The following is a 22,306-nucleotide window of genomic DNA, read 5'->3' on the forward strand; positions in this document are numbered from 1 at the left end:
GGAAGATCTTAGAAAAGTTTATTAAGGAGGCCATCCTTGAGGGACTGGCCCAGGCTAACATTCTAAGGGACAGCCAGCACGGGTTTGTTGCTGCTATGATTCTGAGTGGAACTACTTAAAAAAATATTCTCGATTTGCTTATTCCAGCTTACATTTTCAATGATAAAACAAATTGAAAAAAAATGTTGTTTCATTCAAGATTCTTCAGAATTCTCCCATTAAATAGCCTTCCAATAACACATCTGTTCTACAAAGGCCTAGATACATTTCTTAAATTTTGTCATCTGACATCAGTTAATCACTAGTAATATCCTGGCATGATCCTGTTAGGATTTTCAAGCAAGCATGATATTACCAGGTACATATGGTCACTAGCTAAATACAGTACATTGTTTTACATATTGTGATGTGCCCAATCTTTTCTGTTTCAGATATCTGGAAAGCAAGGGTTCATGCCTCTGGAACATCTGAAGAGGATGGAGTAGGTGAGTCTATTTTAAGATGTCACCTTCCCTACAGGAGCTGTAGGCTAAGACGGGGTGGGAAAAATATGGCCTGCAGGCCAGATCCAACCCACCAGGCAATTTCATCCAGTGTGCAGGTGGGTGCCCACTAATTATTCATACCCAGCTGAGCCTGTGGCTGCCCCTCCTGCAGTCACATGTGGCCGAGCCTCACCCACTCCCACTGGGGCAATGTCCTGCACTTCCACCCTCGTGGACAGGAGAGCCACAGCCCCAACCCTGGCCCCAGCCAGCACACAGCTTCTAGGCCAGGCTGCTGCTGCCACTGCTGCAGCCACCCAAGGAACTGCTCAACTCCCCTGGCCTCCAGTGGCTCCTCCTCATGTCCCTGCTGCAGCACTCTGGGCAGCAGGTAGGGAAGCAGCAGCAGGTGGGGAAAAGTATAAGCTGGTCAGGAGCACAGAACCAAGAGCATGTACCCTGTACCCAGCCAGGGGGAAAGGAGGGGCAGAAGGAGAAGCAGAAAGTCTGCGTAAACCCAGTTCCATTATACAGGGCTCCCTGTGGCTCACATACATCTCCTGGAACTTGCACACCATGGTGGGGAGCCTAGCACAATGGAGCTGGCAGCCTTTCCTACCCCCTGTCACCATATGCAGCTCCAGGGACTCCACCAGAAGTGGCAAGGAGCCCCACACAATGCAGACCAGCAGGCTCAGCCCCATTCCCTGCTTCTCAGTGGAGTCCTAGGAGCTGCACCTGATGGCAGGAAGCGGAGTCAGGTTGCTGGCTCCATTGTGTGGGGCTCCCCCCGGTCCCACAGTGTGTAGCCTTGGCTAGGTCTTGTGAGCTGCACATCAGACATGGGGAGATCCAGGTGCTGAAGTCAGGCCAGCCTGGCCCTACTCTCTGCCACTCTGCTGTGCAGCTTCCAGCACTGGCTGGAACTGTGCGCCACTGGGCAGCTCTGCCTACAGAGGCATAAGTACCCCGAGGTCCTGCTGCTGCTGCTGCCGCTGCCACTGGCAGGAGGGGCTGTGTGCCGTGGAGGGCCATGTATGTGGGGGGAGCTCCACATGCACACCCCACCATACCCACACCCCACACCCTCTCTCACACACAACCACACCCCCCACAAGCTCACATGCACCCCTCACAAACCCCACACCCTCCCCCCAGACACACACCCCACAAACCCCATACCCCATAACACATATCCCACCTCCTAACTACATTTCACACAGTCTCCCACAAACATTATACAAAAGTAGGACTTTATTTTGAGCTATTATGTAATTGCCTCTGTATACATTGCACATACTCATATAAATAAGGACAATATATATGTTTTTAAAATAAAATATATTATAGTACATGTTTGATTTTTAGTATATGATTTGTTTTTTTTCTGGTTCCAAGATGGCAATTCCACCCCTACCCCCACCCCCAAGGGAAGGGACTTCTGGTGGCAAATGTCAGGGGTTAGGGACAGGACTTCCAGTCCCAAGAAGGTGGCCAGGGTGCAGGGTACCAGTCAAAGGGCAGGGCTACCCTTACAGCCCTTGATAGCTCACCAAAACTAATTAAGCAGCCCTCACACCAAGATAATTGTCCACCCTGGGGCTAAGAGAACATGGTAACAAAAGCAAACACATGCTAAGGATATTAGATCTTGTTATTTTATATAGATCTTTTTATCAATGGGAAATGGAGCCCCAAAATTATGATGCTGATTAGGATTATAATTATTATTATCATAATATAATAATCATCTGCTTATTCTGTGTTTGTATGGTGCCTATTATAATGAAGCACTGGTCTGTGATTGCTGCTTTCAGGCATGCCTGTAATAAAATTAGAAACATTAAAAGGCACATTGGAGCCCCAAAGATCATGAAAATGTGCACCCTGTAGTATTAAAGTTTCATGTGAAACCATGATGTGACTGTGATGATGCAGAAGAGTAATACACCTCATAATACACACCTAAGGGTGTTTTATATACATTCTCTTGGGAGTGGGGAGGGAGCACTTTAATTAAAATGGCTCCAGGAGCCACTTTAATTATAGCGCCTGGAGTGTGACATGTATCAGCATTCCCACATTGAAAAATGGCAACTAGGGCACTTTAACTAAAACTCCTCAAACAAACTTTAGTTAAAGCACCCCCGCTGCCATTTTTCAGTGAGGGATGCTGATACATATGACACTGGAGTATGCTGGAGTATGATAATTACTGGGCTCCAGCAGACTTGATTAATCAAGTCCGCTCCAACTTGCTATAATTACAGCACATTGGAGCAGCCTGCCTGCATGTGTATAATCACCCTAAAATGCTGCTATTTCCCTTCTACAAAGATTTACTATTAGAGTCATCAAGTAAGAACTTCTGGCACTACCACTTCCTAATTTTATTAAACCAGGTACTAGAATCTTAGAAAGTAATGCTATAATCAAAACTGAAATGTTACTGCCAATATACACCATATTTACTCAAATACAAAAAAAAGAGGGTTTTTTTTCCCTCATTCAACAAAGGGAAAAAACCCTTCATACTGAATGCAAGGATGAGCATTGAGCAGGCAGCTGCTGCAACTAGAGGAGGTAGAGCCAAAGCTGGAGCCACAGCCACCAGCTACCCTGGATCAGAGATCGGGTGGCTAGTGTGGCTGAGGTAGTACAGGGAAGACTGTATAGTGGCAGGATGAACATGGAGGAGCACAAAGGAGACTATACAGTGTGGGAGGCATTAGGGAGACCATGCAGAGGCAGGGGACCTGCTGGGGCTCTGGATCCAGCTCTGGCTCCAACCTTGTCCCAGCACAAGAGCTGCAGCCAGGGCTGGTGCTGCCACTGCTGCTGCATTTGTCACTGGTACTTAGCCAGGCCAAGGCCAGAGTCACCATGTGCTCTGTGCCTATGGCCAAAGCCAGAGCTAAAGCCAGAGCAAGGGTCAGGGTCAGAACCACTGCACACAGTAGGCAGGGGTAGGGGGGCACAGGCAATAGGAGAAGTAACTGTTAGGAGGCAGAACAGATGGTGAAGGGCAGGACAGACAATGAGGTGGGGAAGGGCAAGTGTTTGGCAAGAGAGACATTGTGGAAGCAAGTGGCTGGGTGGGAAAAGTGAGGGGGGAGGGGTCAAGGCATCTCTTTCCCTGCCACAGTGGCCAGAGGGAAGTATTTAAAGAATGTTCTATGTATAGAATATAATTATTGGAAGGTTGTCTTAAATTTGAAGTAATCATGGTATGTAAGGAAACTGTACCTAGTGCAGCTCCAGCCTGCCCTTTTAAATGTTATTTATGTTACAGTAGCACCTAGAGGCCTCAGACAAATTGGTGCCCTCCTTGTGCTGTATGCTGTAAAAACTACCTGGCAGAATCTTAAAAAACAGGGTTGGTAGATACTTCAAAGAGGACATCTGGTGCAATCCCCCCTCTATAGCATCCCATGCAAACGTTGTTTTCTACCCTGCACTTACACTAACAACAAATAGCCCTGCCCAAAAGAACTCTCATCTAAATAGACAACACCTCAGATGAATACTCACATAACCAATATCACACAGCAGGTCCTAGCAGAAACAGAAAGAGACCACATGCCACATGCAAACCAGCTGCCTATTCTCCAGCCCACACTGGTTCTCCATTTAATGTCCCCCCTTTTACTGGAAGTTGTTCATTCACTAATTTACAAATGACAGCAACCTACAGTGGGTTCCCTCATAAGGGATTTCAGTTAGCTCAGTTCTACTGTGTGTATGGATGGTGTAAATTTGTATTGTGCATGTGGTTAAGGAAGCTTATAATCTTGCCCTTCATATTCAGCTTCTTCTTGTGTGAGAAAATGCATGTGGTCATCTTTCAACAATAATATTCATTCTGATTCTGGCATCCTTCTCTTATGCCATTAACATACCAACATTAAAATGCCAAACTATTTTCTTTATTATTTTACAATATATAGTCTATCATTTATTTTCATTTATTTTGCAGATATCACATACGTTATCATAGGAGTTACTCTTGGAGCCATTTTAGCTATTGGTTTTATAGCATTAAAGATCTGTATGATCAAAAGACAATTGATTGACAATATCCTTGGAGGTAAGAGAAACATACTTTTGTTTTCTGACCCACAGGGAAATTCTTCTGGCATTTCAACATGGTGACCTGAACAACATTTATGTATAGGAAGAACTGAATAAAAGCTTAGACGTCCAAGAAAAAACAGTAAATTTTGTCCTGAAAACAATATGAAAAGGGGTCTGAATTTCAATTCCTTGAGTCCACTTATAAATTCTAGTATGATCAACGCAGTTCTGTAGGCCTACAAGGGAGATAAATTCAGTTCCATGCAGTTTTGTCTTTGGAATTATTAATTTTTTAAGAAAAAGTACTATAGAACTTTAGATATGACTAAAGAGTACTTAGTTATAATTTCGATCCTAGCACCCTAGCCACAATTTCCATTTTTCACACTGTTCTGATTCTGGCTTTTCCACTCGGATATGCTTGTCTGACTTCTGTATACAGAGCTTGATAGAACATCTATTCAGGTATATGGACAAATTCCCATTTACTTCCAATGGTAGCTGGAAGAAGCAGATGGCTTGTAAGGTGCTGTTGGGTTCTCTAGAATGCTATTTGCTGTGGGAATGTGTTCTTTTGTTAGAAGCATTATTTCAGGCTGGGGAGCTCTGTAATCTAACTTCACAGTTGCTTATTGTAACACTTCCTTTTGCTTTGGCATGGATTCACAGCCCAGAGTTTTGGATTTAAATTCAAAATCTTAAATTAATACTTAGTTGAAAATGCTGTTTTTAAAAATCCAAATATACATCAATGTAATGGAGAACATAATTTTGCTTCTTCACTATACTAGGGGCAGATTGTAACTCAGTGGATGCGTCTACACATTCATTAATGTGCAGTAGCTACTGCATATTTTAGTTTAATACTTTCTTAATGAAGTACTAATTAAATGTGCAGTAACTATAGTTACTGTGCAGTAGCTCTGGTGCATGGTTTTTTTAGTGATGCTTACTGTGCAGTAGCCTAATACTACTGCACAGTAGCATATCAACACAGTTTTTGCCCAGCACGCTACTGTACAGTGTTATAGGCTACTGCACATTAAACATCTCATGTAGATGTGCTCATTGATTTCATCTGGTGCTGAATGTGGCCCACAGAGCTCCTCTTACTCAGAAAAATTCTAAAACGCTAACAAATTAAGAGGCAGAATCAATACTGGGATAATTTCTCCCAACTGAAATGCAGTTGAAGTTGCCTTCAATGTGGTTGAACATAGTAAGAGTGCCCAGCAATACTTCACAGTAATTCAGGACAAAAAATAAAGCAGCATACTAAATGCAGCGAAAAAAAAACAGGCAAATGTAAGGAAACAAGAAATACCCAGATTGAAGAGTAGTTCAGCTTTCATTTACCACTGGGTAAAATTAGACACACAGACAGTTATTGTGGAACAGCTGAAGTGCATTAAGTTCTTTTCCTCTGTTAAGTCACTGTAATCTGTACATTCATCCATGTTCTTATAGGAAAATCATATAACCTACTGAATCGCTAGAACCCCACCACCCAGGGTGCCTATAGACGTGTAGCAAGGCTGCTCCAACACTGTAATTACAGTGCATTGGGTCAGACTCATTAATCAAGTCTGCTGATCAAGTCTGCTGGAACATGGTAATCAATTAATTGAGTCTACTGGAGCATGGTAATTACTGCACTCCAGACAACCGCAGCATCATGTGTATCAGTGCCCCCATGCTGAAAAATGGTGGTGGGGGCCCCCATCCCCATTTTTCAGCATGGGGATGCTGATACATGTGATGCTCTGGGCACTTTAGTTACAGCAACTCGCAGAGCTGCTTTAGTTATAGCACCGCCCCACCCCACAATGCCCAGAGCATGTGTATAAGTGCCCCAAGTGTCCTGGGTTTTTCTTGGATGCCTCTTGTTGAAGCAATATTGGCCTGGACCCATGCTAACAGCCCAGACTGGCACTCCTCACAATTTAGGGAATTCTTCTTGGAAATCCCCTTCTCAATCTGGTAGTCTGAATTCTTTGTTACCATAAATTACAGAATATTGAGTTTTAATATCTGTCCCAAGTCACTTGCTCCAAAAAGAGTCATCTTGAATAGCATGATAGTACAAACTGGAGCCACGACAGAATTCCATATAATAGGATAATGGAAAAAAAACTAATAAAAGGAAAGCATTCCCACTGAGGAAAATGGGATTACTGTAAATAAGAACCAATTTGCTACCTAAGCAGTTACTTTCTGTAATGATATTTCTGTGATGAATTTCTCATGGAGATATGCATGGCTAATTACATGTAAAGGGCCATTTTTTAATCATGAAAGAAATGGTATGGATCTAATGGTGATCTGGTCAACCTGTGACACACATACCACAACTGCTATGAACAGCTTGTGTGTGTAGCATGCATCAGATCAGGAAGGGGGCAGACAGCACAACAGATAGGGCAGGTAGAGGGAAGCACAGCAGCAGTTCAGGCACGGGGCACAGAACAAGGAGCAGAATCAGGCAGGAGAGGCGGATTGAAGTGGTACTCAGGAGGGGTTCAGGGCTTAATTTGTAGCACGTCTGACAAAAAGTTTAGGCTAGATCAGTGATACCCATCTCTTAAGTGGAAAGAAATTTTATAAGGAGGATAGTTGTGCCTTTATGGCATCCATTCATCAGCAAGTGATGGTGGATATTGCAGCTATTCTACTGACTGGTGGAACATTTTCTCTTGTGGCTGTAAAGTTTGATCTTAGACTTGCAGGTCCTGCCACAGTGGTTACAGGTGTGCATAGTGTTAGGGGTTCCTGTACTAACAAGCTGTTTCCTTTGGTGATGTTTCTGTTGTAATTTGAGTGACCATTTCTTATTGTGATGTTGGACTCCATGATCGAGAAGAGAGTGCTACTTCGTCCTGTCTCCTGCTAAGGCCTTTCAAAGGTTTGGGTTGATTCCAAAAGCCTTCATATCCTGCTTGCAGAAATCTTTGAAGTGCAACTTTGGCCACCCTCGTCTTCTCTCCCTGCCTGCAATTTTCCCATAGAGGATGTCCTTTGGGATATGCCAATCTTCCATCCTGCAAATATGGCCAAGCCAGCATACGTGCCGCTGTTTGAGTAGTGCAGTGATGGTTGGCAGGTTGGCTTTGGCGACGACCTCTGTGTTAGTGATTCTGTTTTGCCACTTGATGCCAAGGATGCACTGTGAACAGCATAGGTGGAAGCTGGTCAGCTTCTTTTCTTGATATGCATATGTTGACCATGTCTTACTACTACTGTGCATAAGGACACTGAGGACACAGGCTTTGTACACAAACAGCTTGGTTTTGATTGTGAGTATAGTATTGTTCCAGACTCATTTGGAGAACTTACTGAAAGTGGTAGCTGCCTTTTCAATGTGTACATTTAGCTCTTCATCCAGTGATAGGTTGTCACTCACTGTGGATCCAAGGTAGTAGAACTTGTTCACTGCCTTGAGAGGTGTGTTGTCAAAGCTGATAGATGGTGACCAGTGAACACCCTGTCCTAGGACCACAATCTCCTTGATTCTGATGGTCAGGGCGAGCATCCTGCAAGCATGGGAGAGGTGATTCATGAGTATTTGTAGCTGGCCTTCTTTGTGGGTGGTGAATGCAGCAAAAAAGTGCCACAAATCCAGATATTATGCAAGGAAAATTTTGTGAAAGAGCTCTGAACAAAACGAATGTTTAAGTCACGAGGGCTAGGTAAGAGTCATCCTAGAATACTCAGTGAAATGACTGACATAATCTCAGAGCCATTGGCTGTTATTTTTGAGAACTTAGGAAAGCCAGGTAAGGTCCCAGAAAACTGGCAAAGGGCAAATATAGTGCCATATTTAAAAGAGAACAAAGAAGACCTAAGGCTAGTCATTCTAACTTTGATATCTGGAAAGATACTAGACCACAGGGTTGCCAATCTAAGACTTTGTTACTGACAAGCTGCATATTTTTTTGTGGACAACAACACTTTTTTACTGACATGTTTTGCATAATGTAAATGTAACCTTTTTGCTAGGCCCTGGATAGCAGTACCATGGGCCAAGTTCAAATTTAGGAATTTAAAGCGCTTTTTCTAAATTTGGCTTGTGCCCTAACCCAGAAACCTGGTAAAATTAATTTTAATTTTCCCCACCTCTCTGTCCTGCCATATTGCCCAGGTGCCATGTGATCCTGCTACCTTCAAGATGAGAAGCCATTTGTTACAGGAAGACAATAAGTGATGGAATGCAAATGGCTGGGGAGGGAAGGAGGATACAGAGCCTGCTATAGGCTATAAAACCCTGAACCCTGCAAGGTGCCATGCTGCACCCCTGTTCAAACACAAGGCAGCGCTCTTGTCTGCTCTCTATGTCTGTCCATCAACACCTGCATCTGGCTTCATTCCAATGATGGGTCTTCACGCAACTCATGGTTTCTTAGTAGTATACAAACAGGTCAAATTTTTAATGAACTTTTGGGATAAGCATTTTTAGCCTTTTTTTTTTTTTGCAGACTGTAAACTTACAGACAGTTCACAACCCTGCTAGAGCATGTAATTACAGAATCTATTTCTAAGCACCTTGAGGACAGCAATATGGACTTGCCAAGATCTCTTGAGTGTATTTTTACAACCCTTGAGTGTATTTTACAACCTGCAGCAGTAGGACATTGACCACCCTTGTCCCTTTGCTTTACCTGTGGTAGGTTAGAGTGCAGTGCCTTGTAGTTACACTTATGAGAGGACAACTAATGCACAGATACAAATTGGGGAATTACTGGTCAAGGACTAGGGCCTTATAGCAAACAGCAAGTTGAATATGAATCAACTCTAAATGTAAAAAAATTCATTTAACAGGAGTGACAAGTCTAGGGAAATTATTCTTCCTCTCTGTTCAGTAATGATGGGGCTTCCCCTGGAATACTGTATCCATGTTTCAAGAAAGATTTTATGATTGTACTCAGAGAGATAAATGGATAGTATATGCTGGGCCCTCCATTGTTTGTGTCTGACAACATTTGCTTCTATGGTTGGAATGCTGATAATCACACTCAGTAAAGAAACAATATTTTACCATTGTGGTAGTCATCTAACCCTGTAAGGGCAACAGTGCCACAACACAAGCAGCTTCAGTACCAGTCCCACTTTTGGTTCAGTAGCTTCCCCTTCAGCATGACAATCTGAAACCACAAGGTCAAGTCCTATGGGAGATCTCTCAGACCTTCCTGCTAAGGGAGAGAACTTGATTCTATGGTAATTAGCGTCAATGGGTACATCCAGACCAAGCGCGCATGTCCCTCTTGCCCTGTCTCAAACCCCTTTAAGGCAGGGCAAGAGGCATGTGTGGAAATGAAAAATGTTACCTGCACTGCAAGTTTGCAGCACATGGAGAAAATTAGACACCTGGATATCCAGGGGTCAAAAAAACTGCTCCTCAGAACAGCGGAGCAAGGCATGGTCCCTGACCGTGCCCAGAGCCAGCAGGCAGTCAGTCCTCCAAAAGAGACTCTCTGGTTTCGGCCAAAGCATCTCTTTAGTGCTCCTGCTGCCCCCGGCCCCTGGCTCTGTCCCAGGTAAGTGTGGGGGGGAGTTCATGGGTGTGGCTGGGTGAGGGGTGGATGTGCCCCATGTAGGCTTCTAAAGGAGAACTTTTAAATGAAATATCGCACCCTACTCTGTATGAATACTGACAGTCCAGTGGCACTTGCTGTAAGGGCATCCAGTTTTTCCCTAATAGTCACTAGAAAACAACTCGAAACATCAGATCAGTTTATCTTAATTTCTTGACCACTCAAATGTCAATTCTCATAGTTGTTTTCACTACATTGGGTGCTGATACATCAACCAAAAATAGCCACCAAAAACGGCATATAAAATGATAATATTAAAAAGAGCTTTGGAAAAATATATTAACCTAATTCTACCATCTCCAGCAACTTTCCTGCTGAAGTCAACAAGTTTTGCCTCAGTAAGGATTTCTAGGTAAGAGCCAATCTACCGTAGCAAGGTTCTCATGGACACATCACCTTAGTATATAAGCAGGCCTATCTCCTTTGTGTTTCTATCCCTGAGAACTTAGCTAACCACCTTTTCTTACTGTTTTTTTTAGAGTCAGAAGGGAAAATGGAACGAAGGTAAGGGTAATTTGTGTTATCAATCTCTGTGTGGTTTTGGGCACACAAAATATGAAGTTTAAAACCCACTCTCCCCATATACGTAGTGGCTAACAGGCTAAAAATGGAAATGCTTTGAATAAAAATATATAACGGATCTCTATCTGCATGTAAGCCATTAATGGCCAGATTTCCAGATCTGTACTGCTGTTGGGAAAACAGAAGACCCATTTCATGCAGGATTTTGAGATTTTCAAATCTGTTTTCCTTCCAAGTAGAAATGAAGGCCGAACAATATACAGTTCTCAACAAAAGAAAATTCTCTCTAAAATTCTGATTGACTGTTTATTATACTATATAATACATATTAAAGTCTAGATAGAAATGAATTTAAAAAGGAAAAGATAAAAAAGTTTTAAGGAAATATGTGTCCTCCTGTGTTCAAAGAAGGTGGAGGATTTTCTTTTGTTGTGTTAGAAACTGAAGTGTGTTTGGTGTAAACTGAACTGCCTGAGGGACTAAAAGCAGAGCTAACTGCCCTGCAAAAGGCAATAGAGTAAAGGACCCTCTTATACTGAGACATGTAGGCATTGTATATGACACCAAATGCTTGTTACATGACCTGGCTTACTACTAAAACATTATATTACCTCCAAATTGGGATTCGACACCCTCCTAGTTCAACTTCTCTGGTGAAACTTCAGACTTATGCAGGAGGTTCCCTGTTCCCCCAAATCATTGAAGGACATCACTGATTCTTTTGTAATACCATATTTACTCAGTTCTAAGGTGATATCCCCCCGCAAAATCCCTTCATCTTAGAAGTGAGTACAAGGGCAGTGGCTCTGGTTCTGGCTCCAGCTTCCTACCCGGGGTAAGAGCTATAGCCACAGCTGCTGCCTGCTCTCCCACCCCCTGCCACCTCTGCATCTACCATTTCCCCCCTCAACCTATATTCCCCATCTGCACCCTACACATAGCCTCTGTTTCCCTGTCTGCCCCTCTGCCCTCCCCACTCACCTTTGCTCTGTCAGTAGGCTCCTTGGGGAACTGAGGCAGGCCCAAGCCTGGCCCCATAGCAGCAGCATGCAGCCATCACAGGTGGTACAGGGCCCAGCGCTGGGCTGTGCTCAGTGCCCCTGGCTCAGACAGGGATAGAGCCTGCTGGCAGGGAACACTGCTAGGGGCTTTGTGGGGAGAGGGGAGCAAGGAGGCTGGGGAGGGATAGGGAGGAGAGGGAAGTAAAGAGACTGGGGGAGGAGGGAAGGGGAGCAGAGGCTGGGGGAAAGAAAGGGGGAATGGGAGGGGGAAGTAGGAGCAGAGAAACTGGGGAAGGGTGGGGGGAAGCAGAGGCTGGAAGGGAAGGGAGGAGCAGAAGGTGGAGCAGAAGTGGAGGGGAGCAGGCACAAGCAGGGGGTAAGCTGTTTAACCTCCCCGTATCACCTGCCCCTGCACTTCCTGCCCCCCTACATCTCCAGGGGGATGAAAGAAAGATGATCTTCAAATAAGTAGATTCGAGACATTTTTAATCTTTCCATGTATAGAATCTGATTACTGGGGGGTCATCATACACTGAGTTGTCTTAGATGCAAGTAAAAACAGTAGCATTGGGAGCCCCCAGAGAGTATTTATTAATCTAAGCACTGCACTCATTTTTATCAGATTTATTTTTTGCTTTTGGTTTAAGGGGATGCTTCTTATTTACTCAAGCCATTGGTGATTTGTGTGATAATTAGATCTATATTATTTTTATTACTTGCTTTAAATCTCCCTGGATTAGAATTCCAAGATAATTTTATGCCATTAGCTGCTACTGCAATTCCCACTGAGTTAGCAAGACCTAGAATACATTTGAACTCATCCCAATGCTTCACCTTGTTCCAGTTATCTTATCCCAGATAACCATGTGAAGCGTTCTGTGAGATCTGACAATCAGTGTGCGTTGCCTTCTGTATGGCCATATTTATTACCATTAGATTCATGTAGCCCTAAGTGCGCATTCGAACTGGTACAGCACTGTCTCAAAAAGTTGCAGGGAACATCAGCCCTTATTTGGTCTTCTCTGTAATGAGAATAGTTTTAAAAAAGTAAGTGACTGGTAGTCACCCACGAGGAGAAGTGAGTTTAATTCAACTGATAACTTGCCGCTGAATCAGTGTTCAGCCAAAGTTTTCTTTTAATGTTATCCCATTACTCCTTATTATGCCCTTCAAATTAATCAAACTGATCTCTGTCCTCTGTTGGATCAGATTGTGAGCTGATGTAAATCTGCAGTTTCATTGAAATAAATGGAGTCACACTGATTTACACCACCTAAGGGTCTGGGTGTTTATTGTTTTCTGTTTGTTTGAAAGACATATACTAGGCATATAAATGCAATAAAAAATATTAATGAATAAATAGGTAGGTGGTATTTAACCAGTCTATGCTTACTTAGTTCATACATTCTCTTAAGTCAATACTTCTAGGCTCCTGTTCCTCTTTATAGGATTTCTCTCAGTTTCCCCATAATTTGTTAATATTTTTGGAATTAAAAAAAATGCCCAGAATTAAGCACTATATCAAAGAACAGAAAGAACTGTCCCCTCCCTGATGAGTTACATGGTATTTAAAATATAAATGTAAGTAACTAAAAATCACATTGGCTGTTCATTAGGAAGTAATTAACAGCTCTTGTCTGTTTATTTGCTAATACTTAAAGAGTAAGAGATTTTTAGGCATCATGCTGTCAAGTTAACAAAACAATCATTTAGATGTCAACTGACAATTATTTAATGTCTTTTCTTAAAAAAAAATTAATAGCTCTTGTCAGCTTCAACTTCCATCTTGATGTAAGCTGGGTAAATTATAATGCCTAAAATTTCATGCATGTTTAATGTATTAATAAAAATGTCTGGGGACATTTAATGTTGGCAATATTTTGACTTAACTACAGTGCATGGCAGCCAGATTTATTCTGACAGAAGGAGACAAAGAAAGAGGCAAACAGAGGCAAGGAGAAGGACAGAGAGATTAAGAATACTTACTAAAAAGGAAAAAGTGCATATTTGAATGTATTGCAACAGCAACCAGGAATCTGTTGGCTCAATATGTTCTGAGCAACAAAACACCCCGAAGTCCTTCTTACGGCTTAACTGGAATATACATTCGCCAATGTAAATCACTCAGCACAAGATCAAATTGTAAATGCAGTGTGTAGGTCATTACGATATTTAAGGGAGGAGGGAAGAACCTCGGCAGCTGCACAGTACCAGCATCCAGTGTGGCAGTGATTTTCTTTTGCTATCATGTGATTATTAGCTTGTTTCTCCACCTCCTTTCTCCCAAGGTATTTCCTTCTGCTGACTTTACTAGGTCTTCTGGACTTGCCTGTAAAACATAGCTTTGCTCCTATGGGTCACTGCCTTCTGGCATGTTTTCACTCTACTGACCAACATTTCAGCATGTGAAATTAATTTGAGTATGTATTATGTGCCATCTTCGGGATAGAATCAGAGCTGTTCAACCGTGTGTCACTGACCCTATACTACGAAGACCAAATGAAGGTTTTTAATAGGTCAAGTGGTAAAGGGCTGTGCTTTTCCAAAAAGAGCATCCCTGTTCTGTTCCTCAGCACTGTAACCCTCTTGGTACTGAGCTCCAAATAAAAGCAAATGTCCTATATGCAAGAGATAAGTGAACACCTGACTATTCTCTGTATAATCCTGCAACATATACAGTTTACTTGATTACAATGTACATGTCTGTATAGTTTAAGAAAAATCATGAGTCACAAAAGGGCCACCTTTCAAACCAAATGTGATCCGCAAACTTCTGCAATACAGCCCATAGCCTTCCTCATTTCTAACACAGAGAGGGTGCCTTTGTAGCTCGCCTCCAATTTTATTCTCCACCTTAATTGACTCAACATCCACTTTGGTCAGTATTGGACCCTGTTTAGCCATGAGTTACACCTTACTTTTTTTAAAGTCAATGGAGTCTGCAGTAGTCTGATCCATTTTTTTCCAGTTTGGGAGTGGCCTACCTGTTAAACTGCCACAGTAACCTTTAGTTTAGAAAAGTCTGGGTATGTCTGTCCTAAACATTGAGTAAGCTCAGCACATGGAGAAATACACGGTGCAAGTGCTTTAAAATTACAGCTTTTTACCACTGCTCTTTTGTAGATGTTTCATTTGTTCACTTTATTTAGCAGAGCTTGGCTACAGTGTGATGTTGGAGTACCTCAGTGAGGTTGGGTCTCAGTATATTCCACCGGCCCATTCCTGCTAACATGCTCCAGAAACCAGAATTGCACCACTGAGGATGCTTATAGGCATCCCTCTGAGATCATTTTGAGACCTCTGTATCTAAGATGTTTGAAAACAGTCTCTTGGCATGGCTCTGGAGTGGCTTCCACAGGGTACTTTCAGGTTTAGGGCATGCATAAAGGAGTGGGTGAACAGCGTAAGGTCAGGGCATGCTCTGGAATAGCCCAATAGCACACACTGCTGCTGTGATATGGACCAGTTGCACCTACCCTTCTGGCCCCACAGTCTGTAGTTGGCATGTGCAGTTGGTTGAGCCTGAGCCTACACACCCAGATTTGGTGATACACCAAAATGATCTAGCATGCAGGGCCATGTTATCTGGCCCACAAGCTTTGTAGCAAGTCCAGAATTTGGCAGCAGGAGAGCGGCAATTAACACTACTACTGATACCTTGCTGCCAAATTTCTAGACCATCAGAGAGCCCTTCAGGATAGATGACACAGCTTTGTGGGATAGATTTGGACTACAGGACCACTGGTATAGATAAACCCTTGGTGGCAGCACAGTCCCTCACAGTTGAGGATGCTCACTCTCATGGGACAAGTAAAGGGTTGTAGATGAGGCTGTTGATGGCTAAGAAGGCCAGTGCTAGAGCCACAGACTCCATGGCAGATGCCATAGGTGGTAGTGAAAAGGAGGGTGGGACCACAGATTTCTTGGTCTTGTTTCCTTTTCTTCCATTTCTGTTGTTTTTCTGCCTCCAGGGCACGACAGTTTTCCTCAACTTATGATGTACCTTCTCTCACAAGGCATCATCATATAGCCCTGTCCTGGCTTAGTTATTCCCAATTTCTGAAATCAATGCCACACTTCTTAATGTTCAACTTGAAGTTGTCCTCAAAGCATTTTCTGTGGCCCCCGTGAGTCCTTTGTCCTTGGCTAAGTTGGAGTATAGCAATTGTTTTGGTAAACATACATCAGGCATGTGAACACAATGCCCTGTCATAGAATCATAAAAAGTTAGGGTTGGAAACAACCTCAGGAGGTCATCCAGTCCAGCCTCCTGCTCAAAGCAGGACCAACAACAACTAGATCATCCCAGTCAAAGCTTTGTCTAGCTGGTTTTGAAAACGTCTAAGGTTGGAGCTTCTGACTGGACATAGGATGGTTCTGCCAGTCACAGAAAGCTTTTCCCTTCCCATCAAGAAGGGTTTTTATCTTTGCATTGTTTTCATCAAACAAGTCCTGATGGCATTGGGTGATAAAACCAATCAATTCCATTCAAGCCTCATGGATGGTCTAGATAAAACCTATGTGGGAGCTAAACTGATATATTTTTTAAATGTTTCACCAGGATTTAAAGTAATATTAGTTTAGCTCAAACATACATATAGCGCAGACAGATAATATACACACATTAGTCTAGCTTATAAATGTTCTTAAGTGCTAAATAGTGCCCTTTCTTTTCAAACAATTTAGTGTGACAACAGCCCACAGCCTTAGAATATTACTGTTGAGATGATAATACTTGAGCTTGAAAGAAAGACTTTTGCTGAATATTCAGAATCATGGCTTATTTGTTCTGCTCATCATCCTAAACTAATGACAAGGAGTAGTCACCACCTGTCATGGATCAACTCCTTTTCAAGGGGAAGCTTTGCCTCAGAACACCCCAAAAAGCCTTGTTCAGTCTCCATCCTGATGGAACTCCTGAAGTCAACCATGGCTTGGCTTTTAGATTAGGGATGGACATTCAAAAAGCCTGAGCCTGAAGTGATTCAATCTTTTCAAGTTAGTGTAATCTGGCTAGGCTAAATCAATTTTGTAACCAGATAGACATCCCAGAAATGCAGGCACATGCCTACAGTGGCTCAGGCTAGAAGCTGGGGGGGTCAGGTGGAGGGGGCACTAGAGCAGCCCTCCCTTCCCTTCGACAGTGCTGAGCTGAAGTGGGGGCATGGCCAGGCCCTGGCAGGATGCTGTGATCAGGGAGGATTCCCCCATCCTGACCAGCCCAGCAGGGAATGTTTATCACCCCTAACTCAGTGTTTATCAGCCCATCAGGAAAACAATAGAGGGACGTTACCAGCTGTCTGTTGATTCTGCCTTTGTCCCAATGTGCCACAGCTCATAGGTAGCCAGCATGTGGTCTGCTAGCTAATGCTGGGAGGTTTCTGTGAGGGACAGGGGAATGCCTGCTTAGCAGAGAGTGGGGAATGGAGGCAGGGGAGCAAAAGCCAACAGACGCCTGCAGAGACTGCTGGAGTTGCAGCCAGGGAGCAGAAGGGAGGGGCCAGCTCTGCTATGGAGCAGAGAGCCCTGCCCACCCCAAAGAGCATGCTGAGATGCTGGGGGAGTCTGGTTTAACTTAAACCAACAAGGGGCCTGGGACAGATGTTTCATAAACCAGTTTGACCCAAATTAGTTAAGTGTGATACTGCATTCAACCAGGTTTATCTCAACTGGTTTCAGCCATTCTCAGACTGGTTTATATGCACTGAACATCTGTTCTGTTACAGGTTTAAACTAGTTTCTGATCACTTAACCCAGTTTACATGTAATGTCTGTCCCTAGCCTTAGAGAGGCAAGCTGCTGGCTTTGAGACTCTGGCTGTTCTTTTCCCTTGGCTTTCCCAGCTATCAGGAGCACCTGTAGCATTTAGAGAGTTACTGAGGCAGTGAGGGGGGTGTCAGAGTGCGGTGGCCTAAACAGCACAGCAAAAAACATCACTTGAAAACAGTCTTTATTGTATTCCCACAATTCCCCCTGTCCTTCCTGAAAGTCTTGATTTCTCTCCATCCAGCTTCCCCAGAGTCTCTCTTTTTCTCCTCAGGCACAGTGAACTGCAGTAGCAACAAAACTGTTAAAAAACTGTATCAGTTAACCCAAGGACTCACATTCCCCCAATAAAATGAAGTATGATGTTATCAGGAAACAATGAAAAAACAGTTTCTAGGGCCTGCTGCTAGGCCCAGACTGTCATCCTCTCCTAGGGTGAAAAGGTCATTTAGATGTCCTCCTATGAAGCTATCTATAAACTATATCAGTGACTCTCAACTGAGGTGCTACAAGAAAAGTTTTGGAGGGTGTCTTGAGGCTAAAAAGGTTGGGAACCACTGATCTACAACAAAGCATGCTCACTCTGAGCCCTCCACAATGTTCCTCACAAGAACTCCAGGCCAAAAGTCAGCCAACCTAACTTCTTTGGTCACGCCACCTCCCTCTTAAAAACTGTGTTCTCTTAAATCTAAAAATATCTCTATAAATTAAATTGATATAAAAAACCCCAACCATTTGGGATACAACTTGCAGGGACAATGGCTCCACAATATTTAGTTTTGGATGAACAAGCAAAAACTTGGATGCTGATGAAGGGGCCCTGAGTTCTGGCCTGGTCCCTGTCTTCAGTGAGAGAGAAACTATCTCACTACAGTTTCTTCATTTTATCCAAAAAATATTAAACATGAGGTGCAGGAAAAAACCATCCAAATAAGAGGAACAGAGACCAAAACCTAGAGCTCCCAACCTGCTGGAGTACCATCTACCCCATTGAGCTACCCTTCCTCTTAATATGAGTGTCAGCTCCTGGTCTTGAGAGTTGCCTTCCAGAGCAGGGCTGGAGAATGCTTTGGGCAGTGTCTAACCCAAGGGTAGCAAACCCACAGCATGTTTGTTTGGCATGCAACAGAGAAAATGAGAAAACAAGAACAGCTCCTCCACCCATCACTCACTCACTCTCTTTAGAGACTGTTCCTTTTAAACTGCCACAGACGTTTTGTCCTTTTAAACTGCTACAAACGTTTGTGCTCCTATGTTTTGGTTCTTCTGAACAAAGCCAGTTCCATATGCTCAATAAGAAGAAAAGCAGGTATCCCCAGAGCCAACAGTTTTCAAGTGCTGCTGGGGTGACTTCTCTAAAACCACTATTTCACTTGCCACTTGTTTCTTTCCAACTGTTTCTAGTAAGCTAAAGCAACATATTTTATAAGTATCCAATAACCAGCGCTCATCAATTATTTCAGCATGGCTGTACACCTCTCACATTGCCCATATCCCTTCGCCAATGTGGACCTTCAAAGGGGAAAAGGAGAACCAGCAAGGAACTTTGGTGTGCAAATTTGGCAAAGAGCTCCACTCTGCCAAACCACACCTTATGGTTCAGGGTGGAGATCCTCCCTGAGAAGCCATAGGATGGTCTTGACAGATTCCCCTTACCAGGCTTTTCCTCTGGCTGAATCTCCACTTTTCTCCCCTCAAAAAATTATTTCTCTGTGGCCTGCTTTGACTACCTGACTCAGCTTCTGCCTTTCCCTTTGCCAAATGCTAAGAAAGTATCAGTGGGGCAGGTGAGTGGGACAGCTGCAGGCAGGGAACTGGAGCTTACAGCTCAGCTAATGAAGAGAACCATTCTTTATTTGTCAAACCTCCTTTGTTTTCTGAGAGTAATGCCTAAATTTTAGTTATGCTCAATTCCCAGCTGAGCTGTTCACACAGGAAACTGGGGGAGGAGGAGGCATGCTAGGTGCACATGTAATTTTCCTAACAGACTTTCTCAGCTTGCATATATGAAATTGAGTGTAATTCACCATCATAGAAGCATAGAGAAATAGGGCTGGAAGGGATATCCAAAGGTCATCAAGTCCAACCCCCTGCCTGAGGACAATACTCATAGCTTGCTCAATTAGACACAGCACATGTCCTTATGAATAAAGTATTTTTAAAATAGGGAACCAATCAAAAGTACTCCATAAATATAAAAGAAATAAGCAAATGCTCTCTGAAAAAAAGTCATTAACACCATTTGCATAACGTATCTCAGAAACAAACACCAAATACATATCCACTCTACTGAGAGACATGCTGGCTAGACCACTGGGCTCTGCCACTGTTCTACTGTATGACCGTAGCCAAGTCACTGTGCCTTAGGTTCCTTATCTGTGGGCACTTCTACACATGCTATGAATGCTATAAAGCAGGAGTTTTCAACCTTTTTTTAACAGGTGTACCCCATTCAGTCTCAAAGTTTCAGCTCATGTACCCCCTTATATTTTCTTCCCATTTTTAATGGTGTGGGAGGTAGATTGAGACCCCTGTGGTGAGGGAGGGAGTGGGGATGGGGCTGAGGCAGGCACTGCACAGGTGAAGGGAGAAAAAATTATTTGGGTAGGCTGAGCATGCGGGGGCCTTGATCTTCCCTGCCATGGCAGTGAGGGAGGGAGTAGGGCTGGGGACCAAGCCCCCCACAGTGCAGGAGGGAATGGGGCAGGGGTGAATTGCCCCCCCTGCTCTCCCAGGGGCATGCGTAGCAGTGGCACTGGGATGAGGGTCGAATGGTGGGGAGGGGCTCTTGTGCCCTGCTTAGCCGTGTACCACACCACTTTGCCATGGCTGGTCATGGCTCTGCAGGCTACTGACTGGCCTCCCATCCAGCCAATCACGCACCTCTGGGGGCAGCACAACCCCCCCACCATTCTGAAGAGTGAGCTGGGGTGGGGTGCAGGGAGGGGCCACAGTGTGTTGTGCGAGGCCGGTGGTGTCTGGCACATCCTACCCCCAGGTAAGAGGAGAACGCTCTGGGGAGATGCTGCTGCCACGCCCCAGGGCATGCTCCATCCTCGCCCACCCAAGCATACCTCCTACAACCTTTCTAATTACCCCTGGGCTACCCCTGGCTTACAACCCCTGCAAGGCTTACTGCACAGTAAAATACTATGCAGTAAACCTTCTCTGGGAGCACCTTTACACGTTCTCCTCTTGGGAGCAGCCTAGTACAGGGCTGCTCCTACCCTGTGTGATCTCACTCATTTGGTTTCTTCATGGGTCTCCAACCCACACACTTACCACATCCTGGGCCAGATCTAGCATTGTTGTTTCAGAGTTCACTTTGTCCAGGTGATATCCTCTCACCCGAGCTGCCCATTGCTTATAGAAGGGTTGCTCGCCAGCCATCAGCTTGTCCTCAGCCGTTCCTTGGCTGGGGCTAACATCCCTGCAACTAAACTCATCATGGTTTGGTGTACTACAGTTCTTTAAACAATAACTTAAGAAAACTAACTTAAAGTTGACCAGCCTCCACTGATATACTCTTGTGGCTACCACATCCTCACCACCAAATGAATTCTAGGGCTCTTCAGCATCTTGTTGTGCCCTCTGTTCTGATCGGACCCTCTTTGGGTGCCCGCCCTGTTGGTTGCTGTTCTTGGCCTCGATGCCTTCTGGGGTACACCCTGCCCTGTTTCTAGGGCCTTCATCCTCCACACGGACTGCTCTCCCTCCTGGGGTCAGACCCATCACAGGGGTGGATGGGTTTTCCCTGTCAGGCCTCTCTTTGCCTCCTGGCTCCTTCCCTGGACTTCCCCACCGGGTACCTCTGGGTTCCAACATTCTGTTTGGACTCAGTGATATTACTGCACCAGAGCCTGTGTCCTTCTCTCTGTCATGCAGAAAGGGGAAGTGGGAAAAAAACCTACTGACAGTCTCTTCCCTGACACGCTCAGGAAGCCAAGAAACAGCAGAGAACGAAGGAAAGAGCACCACATCCTGGCCAACAGCTGTGCTGCCACCCCCCTCCTACAGCAGGGCACCACCTGTCATAGCTGTAGGAAAACTTGCAGAGCACAGATTGGGTTCTTCAGCCATCTTAAAACTCACCAATAATGCACCCACCCCAACAGACATCTTCCTTGTATTGAGAGATAGCCAAAGATAGAGCCTGGTCAGAGCAGCTAAGGAGGGGCTGGTTGGGGCATAAGGGCACTTCAGTGTTGGGGGCTGGCTGGCAGGCAGCCCTCACACTGAAGCACCCTTGTTCCCCAGCCAGCCACCTCAGCATCTACACATGTTGCTGCACATGAAAAAACTTTGCAGCAGGGTAGTACTTGTATTTACAAGTACTACCTTGCTGTGAAGTTTATTAGATTCCTACACCCTAATAGTGGCAGGGTGAGACTTTTACGCTGAGACTTTTACTGCACAGCTAATTAGTCAGCTCCACTATAAACAACTTGTGTAGATGTGCCTTGTGCTGCAGAGAGTGTAACAGAATATAGCTTTAGTAATGCAAAGTTAAGTGTAGTTCAGCTGCACTTCCTATTAATGCAGTCACTAAAAATTGAGAAAAAATCACCGGTTTGGACAATATGGGCATTGGAAGCAACTTAACTCACATACCTTATTGCTTAATCATAGATACCTTAGGCCACTTAGGATAAAATTCTGTTTTCCTCTGTACATACAAACGGTAAATTGCTAGCCACACGTGTCTTGGATTTGACACTTACCTGAAAATAGTCATTCTATTTCTCCTGTACTGTGGATGTGTAAAAATGCACATATAGGCTGAGCATGCACAGAAGGCTATAAAGCTGGCTGGACAGGTGCACAGCTACCTGTATGCCCCTACTGGATGCATAGCTGTAATTTATACTAT

At 44.1% G+C, this 22,306-nt stretch overlaps 1 protein-coding gene across 4 annotated transcripts in view; it reads left to right on the top strand.

Annotated features, from left to right (window-relative positions):
• Nucleotides 1-22,306, top strand: part of CUNH10orf128 (chromosome unknown C10orf128 homolog) — a 39,640-nt gene that overhangs the window by 8,542 nt on the left and 8,792 nt on the right. For all 4 annotated transcript variants that reach the window (XM_019555646.1, XM_019555649.1, XM_019555648.1 and 1 more), the window contains 3 exons: nt 432-485; nt 4,462-4,572; nt 10,627-10,651. In XM_019555646.1, coding sequence (XP_019411191.1) covers nt 432-485; nt 4,462-4,572; nt 10,627-10,651 — 190 coding nt within the window. The remainder of the gene's footprint in view (nt 1-431; nt 486-4,461; nt 4,573-10,626; nt 10,652-22,306) is intronic.

The sequence above is a fragment of the Crocodylus porosus genome, unplaced genomic scaffold, assembly GCF_001723895.1.
Source record: "Crocodylus porosus isolate Cpor-Errol unplaced genomic scaffold, CroPor_comp1, whole genome shotgun sequence".
NCBI classification, from domain to species: Eukaryota; Metazoa; Chordata; order Crocodylia; family Crocodylidae; genus Crocodylus; species Crocodylus porosus.